This window comes from Mobula birostris, chromosome 10, assembly GCF_030028105.1.
Source record: "Mobula birostris isolate sMobBir1 chromosome 10, sMobBir1.hap1, whole genome shotgun sequence".
Classification (NCBI taxonomy): domain Eukaryota; kingdom Metazoa; phylum Chordata; class Chondrichthyes; order Myliobatiformes; family Myliobatidae; genus Mobula; species Mobula birostris.
Window position 1 is genome coordinate 1,983,783 of NC_092379.1, and position 19,997 is coordinate 2,003,779.

Here is a 19,997-nt window from a genome sequence, read left to right on the forward strand (position 1 = left end):
ACCATGGGCTCTTAACTTGGTAAGCAGCCTCATGTGTGGCACCTTGTCAAAAGCCTTCTGACAGTCCAAATATACAACATCCACTGCATCCCCTTTATCTATCCTTGTAATCTCCTCAAAGAATTCCAACAGGTTCATCAGGCAGGATTTTCCCTTAAAGAAACCATACTAACTTTGTCCTATCTTGTCCTGTGTCACCAAGTACTCCATCACCTCGTCATTAACAATTGACTCCAACATCTTCCCAACCACTGAGCTCAAGCTAACTGGTCTATAATTTCCTTTCTGCTGCATTCCTCCTTTCTTAAAGAGTGGAGTGACATTTGCAATTTTCCAGTGCTCTGACACCATGCCAGAGTTCAAAGATTTTTGAAAGATCATTGCTATTACCGCCACAATCTCTAACACTACCTATTTCAGAACCCTAGGATGCAGTTCATCTGGTCCAGGTGACATATGCACCTTTAGGTCTTTCAGCTTTTTGACCACCTTCTCTTTTGTAATAGTAACTGCACCCATTTCTCTTCCTTCACACACTACAACATCTGGCACACAGCTAGTGTCTTCCACAGTGAAGACTGATGTAAAATACTAATTTAGTTCATCTGCCTTCTCCTTGTACCCTGTTATTATTTTTCCTGTCTCATTTTCTAGCGGTCCTATATCCACTCTCAGCTCTCTTTTATTTTTTATGTACTTGAAAAAGCTTTGATATTATTTGCTAGCTTGCTTTCATATTTCATCTTTTCCCTTCTAATGATTCTTTAAGTTGTTCTCTGTAGGTTTTTAGAAACTTCCCGATCCTCTATCTTCCCGCTAATTTTTGCTTTATTGTATGCCTTTTCTTTTGTTTTTACATTAGCATTGACTTCCCTTGTCAGCCACAGTTGCACTATTTTGATATTTGAGTATGTCTTCATTTATGGAACACACATGTCCTGCATCTTCCTCATTTTTCCCAGAAACGCACATCATTACTATTCTGGTGTCATCCCTGCCCGCATCTCCTTCCAATTTACTTTGGCCAACTCCTCTCTCATACCACTGTAATTTCCCTTACTCCACTGAAATACTGCTATGTCAGACTTTACTTTCTCCCCATCAAATTTCAAGGTAAACTCAATCATATTGTGATCAGTGGTTCCTAAGGGTTCTTTTACCTTCGGTTCATTACATAACACCCAATCGAATATAGCTGATCCTCTAGTAGGCTCAAGAACAAACTGTTCTACAAAGCCATCTCTTTGGCATTCAACAAAATCACTCTTGAGGTCCATTATTATCCTTGATTTTCCCAATCAACCTACATGTTAAAATTTCCCATGATTATCATAACAATGTCCCTTTTAAATGCCTTTTCTATTTCTTGTTGTAACCTATTGTCCACCTCCCAGCCACTGTTAGGAGGCCTGTATATAACTGCCATCAGGGTACTTTTACCTTTGCAGTTTCTTAACTCAACCCACAAGGATTCAACATCTTCTGAGCCTGTGTCACATCTCTCTACTGATTTGATTCCATTCTTTACCAGTAGAGACACACCACCCCCTCTGCCTATCTTCCTGCCCTCCGATACATTGTGTAACCTTGGACATTCAGCTCCCAACTACAACCATCCTTCAGCCACGATTCAGTGATGGCTACAACATCATACCTGTAACATCAATCTGTAATAGTGCAACAAGATCATCCACCTTATTTCTTATACTCCGCACATTGAGATACAACACCTTGAATACCGTATTTGCTACCCTTTCTGATTATGCATCCCTAATGTACTGATACTCACCCCATTGGCTGCAACTATGTCCCATCACCTGCCTGCCCTTCCTGACTGTCTGATTGCTCACTATCTTTACTTTTTTACCATCCGTCCAATCCTGAGTCCCATTACTCCGGTTCCCACCCCCCTGCCAAATTAGTTTAAACCCTCCCCAACAGCTCTAACAAACCTGCCCACGAGAATATTGGTCTCCTTGGGTTCAGGTGTAACTTGTCACTTTTGAACAGGTCATACCTCCCCCATAAGAGATCCTAATGATCCAAGAACCTGAAGCCCTACCTCCTGCACCAGCTCCTCAGCTACGCATTTATCTGCCAAACCATCTGCTTCTACCCTCACTGGCACGTGGCACAGGCAGCAGTCCAGAAATTACTATCCTGGACATCCTGCTTCTCAGCTTTCTCTTTTCAAGGACCTCTTTGCTTTCCTTCCAGTGTCATTGGTACCAATATGTACCAAGACATCTGGCTGCTCCCCCTCCCTCTCCAACATGCTGTGAACACGATCTGAGACATCCCTGACCGTGGCACCTGGGAGGCAACATACCATCCGGGTGTCCCGTTCACATCTACAGAATCTCCTGTCTGTTCCCCTCACTATTGAGTCCCCTATCACTACCGCTCCCTTCTCTCTCTTTCCCTTCTGCACCACAGACCCTTGCCCAGTGCCTGTAACCCGGTCGCTGTAGCATTCCTCAGGAGGTCATCCCCCACAAAAGTATCCAAAGCGGTATACTTGTCTATGAGGGGAATGGCCACAGGGGTGCTCTGCACTAACTGCCTATTCACATTTCTCCTGACAGTCACCCAGCTACTCGCCTTCTGCAACTTCAGGGTGACTACTTCCCTGTAACTCTGATCAATTATCTCCTCACTCTCCCGTACAAGCTGAAGGTCATCCAGCTGCTGCTCCAGATCCCTAACACGGTCTTCAAAAAGCCCAATACACTTCACGCAGATGTAGTTCCCTGGGAGACTCTAGGCTCGGGACACAACAGCCATTTACTACACTGGGTATAGTAAGAGAAAAACAAAAAGGAAACCCTAACAGATGCTTACCCAGAGCTAACACCTCTTCCGAGCCATGTCCCACCAGTTCAAAGTCAGGTCAGTCAAATGGCACAGTCCCATGTCCCATCAGTTCAAAGTCACAGTCAGTCATAAGACACAGTCCCTTGTCCCACAACTTCCATGTTACAGTCAGATTCAAACATTGACACAAAATTTGGGGGTGTTGTGGATAGTGTGGAGGGTTGTCAGAGGTTACAGCAGGACATCAATAGGATGCAAAACTGGGCTGAGAAGTGGCAGATGAAGTTCAACCCAGATAAGTGTGAGGTGGTTCATTTTGGTAAGTCAAATATGATGGCAGAATATAGTATTAATGGTAAGACTCTTGGCAGTGTGGAGGATCAGAGGGGTCTTGTGGTCTGAGTCCTTAGGACACTCAAAGCTGCTGCGGAGGTTGACTCTGTGGTTAAGAAGGCATACGGTGCATTGGTCCTCATCAACCATGGGATTGAGTTTAAGAACCGAGAGATAATGTTACCGCTATATATATGTCATGGTTTGGTCCGTGAAGTCCACATTCCGGTTCACAGTCCGGTCTGTGGAGTCAGGACTCTGAGTCTTCCAGCTGTCCCTTGTTTTGGTTGAGTTAATCATAGGCACCTGATTCTCATCTTGGGGCTTGGAATATAAGTAGCCTTGGGGACAACTGTGGGCTGCTGGTTTGTCTTGTCAAGATCCCCTAGGACCAACCTGCTGGTGGAAGGCTAGATTGGCCACTTGCCATCTTTAAGCTATGCTGGAGAACCATTTTTTCATGGAGCCTTGCTGTTGGTAGTTGGAGCTGTCTTTGCGGTATGGATTTGGTTGTTTCCTGGGCCAGCTAAGTGGCTGCCAGCCACTCTGAGCCAGCTGAGGTTGCTGGCTGTAACTGCGACTTGGAGCAACCCTGTTGTTCTTTGGTGTTTGTCTCTTGTCCTCACTTCTGTGGGGTAAGTCAGGCTGTTCTGCCGTTGCCCTGTGGGGGGACCTGCCTTGTCTTGTCTTTGCCTCTGTTGGGTAAGTCTGGCTGTTCTGCCGTTACCTGATGGATGGTCCTGTCCCACCTTGGTGTGGAGAAGTTGAGTCCTGGCTTGTCTAAGTATAAGTCCCAGCTCTATGTCTATGTACTGTCCTGTCTCATGTTGGTGTTGTGTTAAAGACGAATTCTGGCTTTTTGAAGGATAGTCCTGGCTCTATGTTGATATACAGTTCCCAGTCTGTCTCTGGGCTCCAGCCTCTGAGTTATCAGCTTCCTCATTCCAAGACCCAAAACCCCAGCCTGTCTCCAAGTTCAAGAGCCGAGACCCCAGCCACATCCTGTCCAGTAGTCATGTCATGTCCTTGACTTGTTCTGGGGCCTGAGCCTGAGGCAAGACCTTGGTTCTGGGTCCTTGTCCAGTCTCTGGCTTGGACTTCAAGCACAGGCTCCTAATTCATGGTTCCTAGTCCTGGTCCCGCTTTTCCAAGCGCAGGCTCCTAGTGCATAGTTCCTTGTCCGGGTTCCCTGTCTTGCCCATGTCCGAGCCCAAGTCTGCGTTCTTGTCCCTGCTCCTTGTCTGTATCCTGCCACATCCCTACTCTAGTCAAGTCCTGTTCCTTGTACCTCAGTGTCTGTGTCTTGCATTTGGGTCCGTTCCCAATGCCCCCCATTGTGACAATATAGGACTCTGGTCAGACTCCACTTGGAGTCCTGTGCTCAGTTCTGGTCACTTCACTACAGGAAGGATATGGAAACTATAGAAAGAATGCAGAGGAGATTTACAGGATGTTGCTTGGATTGGGGAGCATGCCTTATGAGAATAGGTTGAGAGAACTTGGCCTTTTCTCCTTGGAGCAACAGAGGATGAGAGGTGACCTGATAGAGGTGTATAAGATGATGTGAAGCATTGATCGTGTGGATAGTCAGAGGATTCTTCCCAGGGCTGAAATGGCTAGCATGAGAGGGCACAGTTTTAAGATGCTTGGAAGTAGGTACAGAGGAGATGTCAGGGGTAAGTTGTTGTTGTTGTGTTTTTTTTTTACACAAAGAGTGGTGAGTGCGTGGAATGGGCTGCCCGCGGCAGTGGTGGAGGCAGATACGATAGGGTCTTTTAAGAGACTCCTGGATAGGTACACGGAGCTTAGAAAAATAGAGGGCTATGGGTAACCCTAGGTAATTTCTAAAGTAAGTACATGGTCAGCACAGCATTGTGGGCTGAAGGGCCTGTATTGTGCTTAGGTTTTCTACGTTTAGAGCACAGTCCCTTGTCCCATCACGTCCACGTCATAGTCAGTCATTCAGCACAGTCCGTTGCCCCACTACTTCCATGTCAATTGTAGCACCCTTCTATAATAATCCCACTACCATCACTTGGTCCATAGCCCTCTCTGCATTAACCAATTCAACTGCTTATCTAGAATCATCTTCAATATTACTTGCTGCCTTTCAGACATCTCTGTCGTAAGAAGTTATTTGAAATGAATAATATAAAACACAGTAATCTGTCTCTGGAAACCACTGGTAATTTAAAAAAATCAACTGTTTCTATCTGCTTTCTGCATTTTAGCTTATTTAGTATCAATATTTATTTTGAGATACAGTGCATAATTGGCCCTTTTCGCACTACCCAACAACCCCTGATAACCTCATCTTTAACGCTAACCTAATCACGAGACAACTTACAATGACCAATGATGAGCCGGTCCAGCTTTCGACTGTGGGAGGGAACTGGATCAGCCGGAGGAAACCCACGCATTCCAGAGGGAGAACACACAAGCTAGTCACAGAAGACGCTGTGATTGAACACCAGACTCCGGAACCCCGGAGCTGTAACAGTGTTGTGCTAACCGCTACACTACCCAATGTCTTTTAGATCCCATTGAATGGTGCTAATGTCTATCATGTGGCACCTTAATTCTCAGACATCTCATAACATGGAATGAGGCCATTCAGCCCATTATGTCTATTCTGGTTCCCTGCAACCCATTTTCTCTCACAGGCACATCAACTGCCCCCTAATTCTTCTGTCATTCCTACACCTGTGGCAACTTAGAGAGCAATTAACCCAAAGGACATGGAAGTTGTAGAGAGGGTGTAGAGGAGATTTACCAGGATGCTGCCTGGATTAGAGGGCATGTCTTATGCAGATAGGTTGAACGAGCTATGGCTTTTCTCTTTGGAGCAAAGGAGGATGACAGGTGACTTAGTAAACATGCACCAGTTGATTAGAGGCATAGATTGAGTGAACACTTAGTGACTTTTACCCAGGCTGGAAATGGCTAACACAAGGAGGCATAAGCGGGGCCCCATTTCCCAAGCTCTTTCCAGACTCATTGGTTTCAGTAAAAAAAATTACTATACTACTGTGTAATGTCTAAAAAAAAAGTGATTGGGGTATTAATGGGAGCAACATCCAAATAATCAGAAACTCCATTGGGCTGGCAGCACCGAGCACCCAAAGGTCCTCCTGAATTATTGGAGATTAGGAGGATGAGAGGTGACTTGATCGAGGTGTACAAGTTGATAAGAGACACTGATAGAGTGGACAGATGGAGAATTGTTCCCAGGGTGGAGGTGGCTAAAACAAGGAGGCATCACTTTAAGATAATTGGAGGAAAGTATAGGGGGTAGCTCAGAGGGAAGTTTTTTTTTATAAATACACAGAGTAGTGAGTGTGTTGAACCCACTGCCGGGGCAATAACAGAATAACAGACAAATACATTCGGGACATTTAAGAAACTCTTAAATGGATTATAGAAAAATGGAAGGAAGGGTTAGATTGACCTTAGCGTTGGTTAAGGTCGGCACGACACGATAGGCCAAAGCGCCTGCACTGTGTTGTACTGTTCTATGTTATATATTCATAGCCATAGTCATACTTTATTGATCCCAGGGGAAATTGGTTTTCGTTACAGTTGCACCATAAATAATTAAATAGTAATAAAACCATAAATAATTAAATAATAATATGTAAATTATGCCAGGAAATAAGTCCAGGACCAGCCTATTGGCTCAGGGTGTCTGACCCTCCAAGGGAGGAGTTGTTAAGTTTGATGGCCACAGGCAGGAATGACTTCCTATGACGTTCTGTGTTGCATCTCGGAGGAATGAGTCTCTGGCTGAATGTACTCCTGTGCCCAACCAGCACATTATGTAGTGGATGGGAGACATTGACCAAGATGGCATGCAACCTGGACAGCATCCTCTTTTCAGACACCACCGTGAGAGAGTCCAGTTCCATCCCCACAACATCACTGGCCTTACGAATGAGTTTATTGATTCTGTTGGTGTCTGCTACCCTCAGCCTGCTGCCCCAGCACACAACAGCAAACATGATTGCACTGGCCACCACAGACTCGTAGAACATCCTCAGCATCGTCCGGCAGATGTTAAAGGACCTCAGTCTCCTCAGGAAATAGAGTCGGCTCTGACCCTTCCTGTAGACAGCCTCAGCGTTCTTTGACCAGTCCAGTTTATTGTCAATTCGTATCCCCAGGTATTTGTAATCCTCCACCATGTCCACGCTGACCCTGGTATATTCTCACTAACACGCCCTTGGAATTGGGATGGAAAGCAGAACACCCGTGAGCACTCACATGGTTACTGGGCGAGCGTGCAAATTCCGCACAAACAGCACCAGAACTCGGCACTGAACCGGGATCTCCAGCGCAGCGGCACTACCTCAAAGTTATCGAACATTTTTAAATACAGTGATAGCACTATCCTCCCCAGCCACTCGATGGGACTTTACCAAATACTTCAGCCTTCAGGCAAATAATGCTCCTTGCCTTCATTCTTTCGTACCGTTTTTTTTCCCCCAAAGGCACATTAGGCTGAGCGGATAGTAATTAGCAAGATTATTCCTCTACTCCTTTGTGAGCAGACATGTAACCTTGTCATCAGTCCAGCCCTCTGGTGCAGCTCTCTTGTATAGGGACCGTGCAACCCCGCAACTTCACCGCCTCGGCACTCAGCGAGCCTGACACCTAGACAGATGTTTAACCTACTCCGAGAACCCCTTTCTATCCCTTGCTATCTTTGTTTCTCGTCTCATGCATTATCTTTCATCCCCTCTTCTTCACAATGACGTTAATAACATCTTCAGTTGACAGAGCCACGCAGCGCAGAAAAGGAGCCTGCCGATCAGTGCCTTCCAGCGCTTCCAGCAACCCATCTCCCTCTAAATTCTTCCGATCCCTGTCCCTCTCCGAGCGACTTTTTTGTTCATGTACAGTGCACCACACACACACCCTTTATTGATCCCAAAGGAAATTAGCGTCACAGTAGCATTACAAGTGCATAGATACACAAATATTAAAAGTAAGACAGAATAAAAAGTTACCTTAAAAATAAGATGTCTAGCTAGTACAAAAACAAACGAAAGAAACACGCTAACTGATGTTAAGACAGACAAGCACACGGAGCTACTGCAACGTGCTGCCTCCTCGCACGGCGCACACGGATTTTCGGGAGACCGTGACTTTAGCACAGCACAGCACTGTATTCGTGGAACGGAGAGCGAGCGGAGGGTGTTGGGAATGGCGAGGGTGGGGTGCCGCGGGAGGGGTGTGGGACAGGTGCCAGAGGCGGGGGTGGTGCAGCTGCAGACACACCCAGCCCTGAGACACCAGGGAAGGTCATTTGATTCCAAACATTTGGTTTATTGATCATTACAGAATGTCTTTCCGGTGCTTCTCGCTTCCTCCCTTCTCCCTTCCCCTTTTCCCAACCACGATCCCCTCTCCCTGTCCCCTTCCCACTCTCAGTCCACAATAGAGACCCAGATCAGAATCAGGTTTATCATCTCTCAAATCTGTCATGAAATTTGTTTTTGGGGCAGCAGTACCGTGCAATACATAAAATGACTACAGGACTGTGTGGAAGTCCTAGGCTCCCTAGCTACTTATATATGCCTAAGAGTTTTGCACAGGACTGTAGGTTCCTCAACTACTTCCTCTGGCAGCTCATTCCATATATGGACCATTCTGAATGAAAAAGCTACCCCCCCCCAGGTTTCTATTAAATATCTCCCCTATCACCTTAAACTGATGCCCCCCCCCCCGCAGTTCTCGATTCCATAATCCAGGGATAAAGATCAAGTGCATTCACCCTATCTGTGGACCTCATGATCCCTTTAAGGTAGTGGGGTGGAGATATGTCTCTACCAAAGGAGGTGTAAGGCTCTCCTTCCCTCCGCTAGCCTGCAGGTCACCCTTGGACAAGGTGGAGCACCTGATTAGCCCCCGATCAGGGTCATGTGAAGCCTTGGGAGCAGGTGGTGGATGATCGTGCGAGCAGCCAGTGCAGATCACCAGTCTTGGTTATGTGACCTCTGACACCAGGCAGGCAATCTCTGAAGAGTATTGGTAACGGCTGGGGTCACCCGTCTTGTAAAGACACTGCCCAGAAGAAGGCAATGGCAAACCACTTCTGTAGAAAAATTTGCCAAGAACAATCATGGTCATGGAAAGACCACGATCGTCCACGTCATATAACACGGCACATAATGAATGAATGAAAGAACAAGGTCACCCCTCAATTCAATACATGTTCCATGAAATAAAGTTCTAGCCTGCCCAACCTTCCCCTATAACTCAGGCCCCCAAGTCATTGCAGCATCCTCATAAGCCTTCTGCACTCAAAGTGCAAAAAAGTTCAGAAGTAACTTTATTATCAAAGTGCATATTTGTCACCTAAAGATTCTTTTTCCTGCAGGCATTCACAGTAGAACAAAGACATACAATACAATGAAAAACTAAACATGAAAACTGACAAACCACCAATGCACAACAGAAGACAAACCGTGCAAATACAAAAACAAACAAATAATAATAATAAATATATACAGGTCGACCTTCACTAATCCGACTACCTGTAATCCGGTTCCTTCGATAACTCTGCACTGATTATGCTTAATGTGATCCTTCTGTAATTCGGCATTTTCGCTAATCCGGCACTCCTCAGATCCCAGTGGTGCCGGATTAGTGAAGATCGACCTGTACTACAAATCAAGTATTATTATAAATAATAATACTAATAATACTATTTTCAGTTTCTTTGAGAAACATTGTTAAAAGTTGCTTATTCCGAATGGCATCAGTATTACATCCATAAGGTTCCCTTTCGGAATTTAAACAGCTCCACCATTACTACCAATACCATTAACTTAAATATAAGACCATAAGATGTAGGAACAGAAATAGGAGAGTTCTGCTGCAGAGTCTTGGCCTGAAACGTCAACTGTACGCTTTTCCATAGATGCTGCCTGGCCTGCTAAGTTCCTCCAGCACTTTGTGTGCGCTGCTTGGATTTCCAGCATCTGCAGATTTTCTCTGTTTTTGATAGGAGCAGAATCAGGCCATTTGTCCCATTGAATCTGCTCTTGTCATTTCATCATGGCTGATTTATATTTCCTTTCAGCTCCAATCTCCTGCCTTCTCCCGTATCCCTTCGTGTCCTAACCAGTCAAGAATCTACCAACCTCTGCCTTAAATATGCATAAAGACTTGGCCTCCACAGCTGCCTGTAGCAACGAACTCCACGGATTCATCATTCTCTGGCTAAAGAAATTCCTCCTCATCTCTGTTTTAAAAGAACGCCCCTCTATTCTGAGGCTGAGTCTTTTAGTCTCAGACTGCCCCACCATAGGAAACAACCTCTCCACATCCACTCTATCAAGGCCTTTCAACATTCAATAGGCTTTAAATATTCCCAATAAGTATAGAAGGCATTTAATCTATTCTCACACTCTTCTCCTTCTAGTCCTCTTCTCCATCTTCACTCTTTGGTGAAGAGCTCTGCTGAAATATTAACCGGCCATTTTCTCATTCACAGGTACAATCATTGCTGGCCAGGTAAATAAATTCAACCCGTCCCAATTCACCCCAAACTGAGTGGCTGACCCAAACACTTCAAAGAGTCAACCGGTCTGATGTTGCATAAGGGACAGACCAGGCAAATGCAGCAGACTACTTTCCTTGGAAGACTTTAGCCAGATGGGGTCTTAGACCACTAGACGTAGGAGCAGAATTAGGCCATTTGGCCCATTGTGCCTACTCTGCCATTCTATCATGGCTGACTTATTATCCCTCTCAACCCCATTGTCCTGCCTTCTCCCTGTAACTTTTGATGCCCTGACTAATCAAGAACCTATCAACCTCCACTTTAAACATACCCAAAAAACTTGGCCTCCACAGGAATTTGTGGCAATGAATTCCACAGATTCGCTAATCCTTTGCCTTAAAAAAAAATCCTTCTCATCTCTATTTAAGTGGCATCCTTCTATTCTGTGGCTGTGCCCTCTGGTCTTAGACTCACCAACTAAAGGAAACATCCTCTCCATGTCCATCTCTCTGGGCCTTTCAGTATTCAATAGGTTTCAATGAGATCCCACCAATTCTTCTGAATTTCGGTGAGTACAGGCCCAGAGCCATCTGACTTTCCTTGTATGATAACCCTTTCATTCCCAGAATCATTCTTGTGAACCATCTCCAATGCCAGCACATATTTTCTTAGATAAGAGGTCCAAACCTGCTCACAAGGGTGGTCTGACCAAGGCCTCAGCACTGCATTCTAGCTTTTATATTCTGGTCCCCTTGAAACGAAAGCAAACCCCAATGCATGGCAATGATTACCTATAATATTTAATTAGTTACTCAGATTTAAATTCTCCAGATAGTTGAACCTCTATCTGTGATCCTGCCTGAGAAAACTGGTAGTAACCCAATCACTTGAGTTGAGTTTGACCCTCTCCTAAGGGATTGTCTACTGGTGGGTCCTCAGGTGGCTGCAGAGGCTGATCTGGGTCCCCCTCACCACTCGCTGATCGTCACACTTCACTGCCCTTGTGATATGCCATCATCTCCGCCAGCGCCACTGTTGACGTCTTGATTGGATCTTTCTCTGTCTGGAGCCTCCGTGTCGACCCTACCGCCATGGGTGACCCTACCAGGATCTAAGCTGCGGATGCCATCACAAGCCTCTCCACCATGACAAGGTGACAATCCTTGGAAAACTAATCATCAGGCATCAACACCACGCACCACGTTTAGCTGCTTTTTGGTCCTTACATCTGGAGGATTACATCTGCTCTTAAGCAGCCCCTCTCTGTCACACATTGGCCACTTACCTCATCTGTGATCTGGTCAGCACATCGTTGCATCTCATCCTGTTCTGAACGTGGGTCCATATTGTTTTCCAGATTATTCTCCATATTGCTCCCTGTCTCTGACCTTTGCAACAGATCTCACTTAGCAGCAGTGGGGTTCAGCAGGTCCTCTGAGAAGTCTGAAAAAGAGAACATGGAATTTTATAAACTACCAGCCACGGCTTGAGCAGAGCCCATAATAACAGCACGTCAGGCAGCATCGATGGCGGGGAAGAAACAGTCAATATTTTGGGCCAAGACCCTTCTTCATGCAGGTCTGATAGTGTCAGCTGATCACGGTTCAATTCCCACCACTGTCTGTGAGGAGTTTGTATGTTTGCCACGTGTCCACATAGGTTTCCTCTGGGTGCTCTGGTTTCCTCCCATGCTCCAAAGCAGACTTACAGGTTAGGGTTAGTAAATTGTGGGACTGTTATGCTGGCGCCTGAGGCGTGGCAACGCTTGCGGGCGGCCCCCAGTACATCCCGCGACTCTGTTCATCAGTGATACAAGTGACACATTTCACTGTATGTTTCAATGTTGTGATGTACATGTATCAAATAAAGCTAATCTAATTTTAGAAGATAATTGGACAATAATGGATTTCAGAGGTTTCAATTCCACAGACCCTTTGTTTAATGGTTTTGGTTCATGGCATGAAAAAAGTTGGAAACCCTTAGTTTAGAGGGATTTGGGCCAAGCATAGGCAAATAGGGCTACGTACCATGGTCAGTATGGATACATTGACCCTAAAGGCCTGGTCCTACGCACCATGGTCAGTATGGCTACATTGACCATATTGTCACAATGGGGGAGGGGGTGTTGGGACACAGACATTGAAGTACTAGGAACAGGACAAGGATGCAGGACCTGGGCTAGGACACGGACAAGAAACAGGGAAACCAGACAAGGAACTATGAACTAGGAGCCTGGGCTTGAACCCCGAGCCAGAGACTGGACGAGGACCCAGAACCTGGGTCTTGCCTCGGTCTCAGGCCCCAGAACCAGGCAAGGACATGACATGACTGGAGGCTGGGGTCTAGAGGCTTGAGGCTTGGAGACAGGCTTGAGGCTTGGGTATGGACTCTGAGCCAGAGACTGGGCAAGGACCCAGAACCTGGGACTTGTCTCGGGCTCAGACTCCAGAACTCGGCGAGGACAAGATGAGGCTACAGGACTGGACATGGCTTGGGTGAGGAACTCCTGGGTAGGGTGAGACACAAGGACAGGTAAAGGCACATGGACAAGACTTGGATAGGACTGGACTAGGCATGGACTGGACAAGGGCCTTCAGGATCACGGAGCCTTGGACTAGAAGAGACGGGAGCACGGAGCCTTGGACTAGGAGAGACTAGGAGAGACGGGAACAGGACGTAGGGACGGGACTCATACACAGAACGCTGAACATGAAGAGACAGATCCCAACACAAGGTGGTGGCAAACGGCCAGACCCACCTACCGAAGGCGAGGACACAGAGACATTTCCCAACACTAGGTAGCGGCAAACAGCCGGACCTACCTAGCAAAAGCGTGGACACCAGAGAGACAATTCCACACAACGAAAGACAGTTCCTTGTCTTGACCTAACAAGGTTCCGGTCTTGCTCTGGCAGTAAAACTTCAGCAATACAGGCGGGGTGAGCAGGCAGAGAGTCAGGCAAGGTATCCAGGCAGAGAATCAGGCGAGGGGGGAAAAGACAAGGAGGGGAACAGAACTGTCCAGCAGGGAATCCCTGGTTTGCAGAGTTATTTACGTCTCAGCCCCAAAACGAGAATCATGTGCCTGCAACAGATACTGGGGAAAACCAGCAACCCCGGAACAAGGAGCCATGGACCGGACCATGAACCGGAATACGGACTTCATGGACCGGACCATGACACCTAAAGGCTGGGTCCTACGTACCCATGGTCAGTATGGATACATCGACTCTAAAGGCCTGGTCCTATATACCATGGTCAGTATGGATACATTGACCCTAAAGGCCTGGTTCTATATACCATGGTCAGTATGGATATGCTGACCCAAAAGGCCTAGTCCATACAGTATTACCGAAACTCACTTGTACTTTGAGCACATGAGCCCGTCAGCTGTTCCAGTTCAGTACTGAGGTGCTATAGTACTGTCGCAAATACTGCTGCTTTCAAATCCATTGACGAGATTGTTCATGCGTTAAGTGCCCTGTCGTACCATGTGGGCGATCACAGTCTTTTCATGACCATGATTATTCTTGGAAAAAAAAATTCTACTAAAGTGGTTTGCCATTGCCTTCTTCTGGTCAGTGTCTTTACCAGACGGGTAACCCCAGCCAGTATCAATACTCTCAGAGATCGTCTGCCTGGCATCAGTGGTCACATAATCAGGACTTGTGATCTGCATAACCGGCTGCTCTTACGACCCTGCTCGCATGGCTTCACGTAACCCTGATCGGGGGGCTACGCAGATGCGACACCTTGTCCAACGGTGACCTGAAGTCTAGCGGGGGGGGGGCCTCATACCTCCTCTGGTAGAAACCATCTCCACCCCGCTACCCAAATTGAAGAGATATCATTTTTAAGACACGGCATGTAATGAATGAATTCTTAAAACAAGGATCTCCACAGGTACTGACTAATTTTGTGTGATTTATGTTTTAATTGCCAATGTTGTGTCCGCGATGCTGCTGCAAGGAAGTTTCTCATTGCACCCGTGCAGACATGCCATTGTGCAGATGACAATAAATTTGACTTTTGACATATGCAGTACTTTCTCTCTTTTACTGCAGTGGCCTGGCTGATGTTCATTAGCCCAACTAGTCCTCCATCTAAATGAACGTGGAATCTTGCTGTGTAGAGAGTGCCACGCACAAAATGCTGGAGGAACTCAGCAGGTCAGGCAGCATCTATGGAGAGGAATAAAGAGTCGACGTTTCGGGCTGAGACCTTTCTTGAGCCCCGATGAAGGGTCTCGGCCCGAAGTATCGACTGTTTACTCATTTCTATAGCTTCTGACTGACCTGCTGAGTTCCTCCAGCATTTTGTGTGTGTTGCTTTGAATTCCCAGCATCTGCAGAATCTCTGGTGTTTATTCATTTCCATAGATGCTGCCTGACCTGCTGAGTTCCTCCAGCAATTTGTGTGTATTGCTTTGAATTCCCAGCATCTGCAGAATGTCTTGCGTTTATAGATTAACAGATTAACACCCGTGTTCCCTAACCACACATCAATTTCGTCGCCGTTTGGTGGGAATTCTGAAGCGAGCGTTGTAAATTATCCTGGGGTTAGCCATGACCTTGGCGGAGTTAATGATTCCCTCGTTGGTGGGGGGGGGGGGGGGGGGGAGGGGAATAACTAGCCATAGGTGTGATCCCGAACACCGCAGGCAAGTGCCAGGTGCAATGCATCCTCCCGCCCTCCCGCCCTCCAGGAATCGAAAGGCTTTCCTAAACTCGGACAGCAGAGATGGCAGCCGTGCAGGGATCCCAGCGGCAGGCTGATGCCCCGGGACTGCAGCCCGCTGTCAAGCGGGAGGAAGGCAAAGATCACCGCAGGGTTAGCGAGCTGGGCAGGGACGTCTTTATCCCCAGTCTCCGACTCGCAGTGGCCAAGGCAGGACACACACACACACAGAAAATAAAAATCCGGCCGGGACGGCAACTCGAAAGAGCAGAGGCATCTTGCTATTTCTCCGCATTATTTCTTTGGGAGTTGATTCCTCCCACTCCCGTCTCCGTTGCAGCCCGAGTGCTGAATGACAGCGCAGGAGCCAACCTCGCCATCCAGGCCCATCGCAACAACGCACTGCACCACCGGGCCCACCCCCACACCCCAATCCCCCCCCCCGCCCCCGCCCCTCTCCGGCTGCCAACACGTTCAAAACCCTGCAGAAGGGCTTCTTCTCTAGCAGCCTACGGGACAGATGTCCGCATCGAGAAGCCGCGCAAGGAAGGGACGCTTACTCGCGAGGGGTTCAGGGTTGGACGCAAGGATTCGCCTTGTGGCTCTAACATTGAATAATAAATCATGAAGAAACAACTCCTCGCACAACACTTGCAAAATTAAATGACTGGAGTATCCAAAACACCACAGCAATCTCGCCCATTCAAACTGGAGGACTCACCCGCGGTTTTATAAATCGAACGCATCTAACATAGAGAACATTTCTTAAAGAGCAGATCTGTGCTGCATTGCCAACGAACCCAGTGCGTAAATATAACGAATTAGATAGTTTTGCACTTACTGGGTGTCTGGCTCTCCAGCGGACGGTGTTCGACTGTGTTACCCCTCCACACTGCTGGTTAGATGGAGACCGGGAGCTGACATTGTGTGTGGAAACTCCTCTTCCCTGACATCACCAGGCTCCTCCCCTGGCACATCACGGGGCAGTGCCCAGGCTGAGAGGCAGCCCCTCAACTCAGTACCAGCCAGGCAACTTCGACGGGGTCAGCAGGAAAAGGGTAACAGGTCGTTTGCCCCCCTCTAACCAGCAGTCTGACAACACATCAGCAAGGAAACAAAATCAAAATTGGGCTTATTAAGACTGACATTTGATGCAAAATTCATTGTTTTGCAACAAGTACAGTGCAATTTTTAAAGAAAATTCTATATGTTGTAACAAGATTATATAACATTAAACAAACTGGGTAAAACGAGCAGAATAGTGAGGTTGTGTTTATGGGTTCAGAATTCTGGTGGTGGAGCGGGGAAAAACTGTTCCTGAAACGTGGTGTGTGTGCCTTCAGGTTCCTGTATCTCCTCCGGACGAGAAGAGGATGTGTCCTGAATAGTGAGGTCCTTCATGATCGATATCAACACCTTGAGACATTACCTTTTTAAAAATGTCATTGATGTGGGTAGGTTAGTACCCCTCTACCTACAGCATGCAGTCTCAGAACAGAGGGGTGTCCTTTTACAACGGAGATGAGGAGGAACTTCTTCAGCCAGAGGGTTGTAAATCTGTGGACTCATTGCCACAGGTGGCTGTGGAGGCCAAGTCATTGGGTATATTTAAGGCAGAGGTTGATAGATTCTTGATTAGTCAGGGCATGAAGGGGTACGGGGAGAAGGCAAGAGACTGGGGCTGAGAGGGAAAATGGATCAGCCATGATGAAATGGTGGAGCAGACTCGATGGGCCAAATGGCCTAATTCTGCTCCTATATCTTATTGTCTTATGGAGCTGGCTGAGTTTACAACCTTTGGCAGCTTTTTCCAATCCATTGGTATCTCCATACCAGACATTGATGCAACCAGTTAGAATGCTCTCCATGGTACTACAGTAGAAATTTGTGAGTGTCCAATAATGACAGACCAAGTCCCCTCAAATTCCTAATGAAATATAGATGCTGTTGTGCCTTCTTTGTAATCGCATCAGTATGTTGGGCTCAGCATAGATCTTCAGAGAGTTGATGCCCAGGAAACCTGAAACTACTCATCGATTCCATTGTCAACCCCCCTGATGTGTTTTATCCTTCCACAATCGATTCTTTGGGCTTAGTGACGCTGAGCGTAAGGTTGCCTTTGCAGCATCACTCAACCAGCTGATATATCTTACTCCTGTACACCTCCTCATCACCATCAGAAATTCTGCCAACAATAGTTGTGTCAGTTGGCGTTTGAGCCGTGCCCAGCCGCACAGTTGTGTGGTGTAGAGAGAGTAGAGCACACATCCCTGAGATCCATCAAAGATACAGACATAGAAAATAGGTGCAGGAATAGGCCATTCGGTCCTTCGAGCCTGCACCGCCATTCAGTATGATCATGGCTGATCATCCAACTCAGAACCCTGTACCTGCCTTCTCTCCATACCCCCCGATCCCTTTAGCCACAAGGGCCATATCTAACTCCCTCTTAAATATAGCCAATGAACTGGCCTCAACTGTTTCCTGTGGCAGAGAATTCCACAGATTCACCACTCTCTGTGTGAAGAAGTTTTTCCTCATCTCGGTCCTAAAAGGCTTCCCCTTTATCCTCAAACTGTGACCCCTCGTTCTGGATTTCCTCAACATCCAGAACAATCTTCCTGCATCTAGCCCGTCCAATTCCTTTAGGATTTTATACGTTTCAATAAGATCCTCCCTCAATCTTCTAAATTCCAATGAGTATAAGCCTAGTCGATCCAGTCTTTCATCATATGAAAGTCCTGCCATCCCAGGAATCAATCTGGTGAACCTTCCTTGTACTCCCTCTATGGCAAGGATGTCTTTCCTCAGATTAGGGGACCAAAACTGCACACAAAACTGCATACTCCAGGTGTGGTCTCACCAAGGCTTTGTACAACTGCAGTAGAAACATAGAAACATAGAAAATAGGTGCAGGAGTAGGCCATTCGGCCCTTCGAGCCTGCACCACCATTTATTATGATCATGGCTGATCATCCAACTCAGAACCCTGCCCCAGCCTTCCCTCCATACCCCCTGATCCCCGTAGCCACAAGGGCCATATCTAACTCCCTCTTAAATATAGCCAATGAACTGGCCTCAACTGTTTCCTGTGGCAGAGAATTCCACAGATTCACCACTCTCTGTGTGAAGAAGTTTTTCCTAATCTCGGTCCTAAAAGGCTTCCCCTCTATCCTCAAACTGTGGCCCCTCGTTCTGGACTTCCCCAACATCGGGAACAATCTTCCTGCATCTAGCCTGTCCAATCCCTTTAGGATCTTATACATTTCAATCAGATCTCCCCTCAATCTTCTCAATTCCAACGAGTACAAGCCCAGTTCATTCAGTCTTTCTTCATATGAAAGTCCTGCCATCCCAGGAATCAATCTGGTGAACCTTCTTTGTACTCCCTCTATGGCAAGGATGTCTTTCCTCAGATTAGGGGACCAAAACTGCACACAATACTCCAGGTGCGGTCTCACCAAGGCCTTGTACAACTGCAGTAGTACCTCCCTGCTCCTGTACTCGAATCCTCTCGCTATAAATGCCAGCATACCATTCGCCTTTTTCACTGCCTGCTGTACCTGCATGCCCACTTTCAATGACTGGTGTATAATGACACCCAGGTCTCGTTGCACCTCCCCCTTTCCTAATCGGCCACCATTCAGATAATAATCTGTTTTCCTGTTTTTGCCACCAAAGTGGATAACATCTCACCTTATATTATTAGGGCTTAGTGCTGTATCACACTAAAGTACAGCAGAGATGGAAACCGCTCAAACCAACACTGAAAATCATTCTTTCATTCTCCTGAACAGATCAGCTGGGTTTGAGAAGCCAAGTGCCAAAGTCTGGATAACTCAGAGTCACTGAGGCAAAGCACTATTCAGCATGGAAACGGGATCTTCTGCCCAGCGACCTCTGGCAGCTAATAAAGTGGACACTGAGTGTAGCTGTAGCCCGTCCCCCTCCAGGTTCAACGTGTGTTCAGAGATGCTTTGCTGCACACCACTGTTCTAATGTGTGGTTATTTGAGTTACTGTCGCCTTCCAGTCAGCTGGAACCAGTCTGGCCATTCTCCTCTGACCTCTCTCATTAACAAGACATTTTTGCCTACAGAACCAGATTTTTTTCTTTTTGTTATTTGCACCATTCTCTGTAATCTCTGCAGAACTCACAACCCTTTTTAATCATGGACTGACACCATTGAGCAGGGCGTCCGTGGACTCCTGGTTGCGAACATGTGCGAGAGACTGTTGTGTGTGAAAATCCCAGGAGATCAGTTTCTGAGATACTCAAACCACCCTGTTTGGCACCAACATTCGTTCCATGGTCAAAGTCAGTTAGATCACATTTCTTCCCCATTCTGATATTTGCCCTGAACAACAACAGAACCTCTTGACCATGCCTGCATCCTTTTATGCATTGAGTTGCTGCCACATGATTGGCTGACTAGCTATTTGCATTAACCAGCAGGTGTACCTAATAAAGTGGCCACTGAGTGGAAGAGACTGTTATCTGTTAATGTTTAGTCAATACAAGCATTTCAGATTCAGAGCCATTTGTAGGCACAGGTGTTTCATAAATAGAGTGCAGACTACCTGCATTTCATTAGACTGATACAATGTCACACCTGCGCTACATTTTATGAATGAAATACGCCAGGCTCGCTGGTGCTCTGGAATAT

The 19,997-nt window shown here is 46.8% G+C and overlaps 1 protein-coding gene across 1 annotated transcript in view; it reads right to left on the bottom strand.

Annotated features, from left to right (window-relative positions):
• The window catches only part of LOC140204419 (synaptosomal-associated protein 25), a 111,188-nt gene extending 94,972 nt beyond the window's left edge, over window positions 1-16,216 (bottom strand). Inside the window, exons 1-2 of the mRNA XM_072271140.1 lie at window positions 16,173-16,216; window positions 11,940-12,097 (exon numbers count right to left, since the gene is read on the bottom strand). Of these exons, the coding sequence (XP_072127241.1) occupies window positions 11,940-12,023 (84 nt within the window). The 5' untranslated portion in view covers window positions 12,024-12,097; window positions 16,173-16,216. The remainder of the gene's footprint in view (window positions 1-11,939; window positions 12,098-16,172) is intronic.
• Between the last annotated feature and the right edge of the window lie 3,781 nt (window positions 16,217-19,997).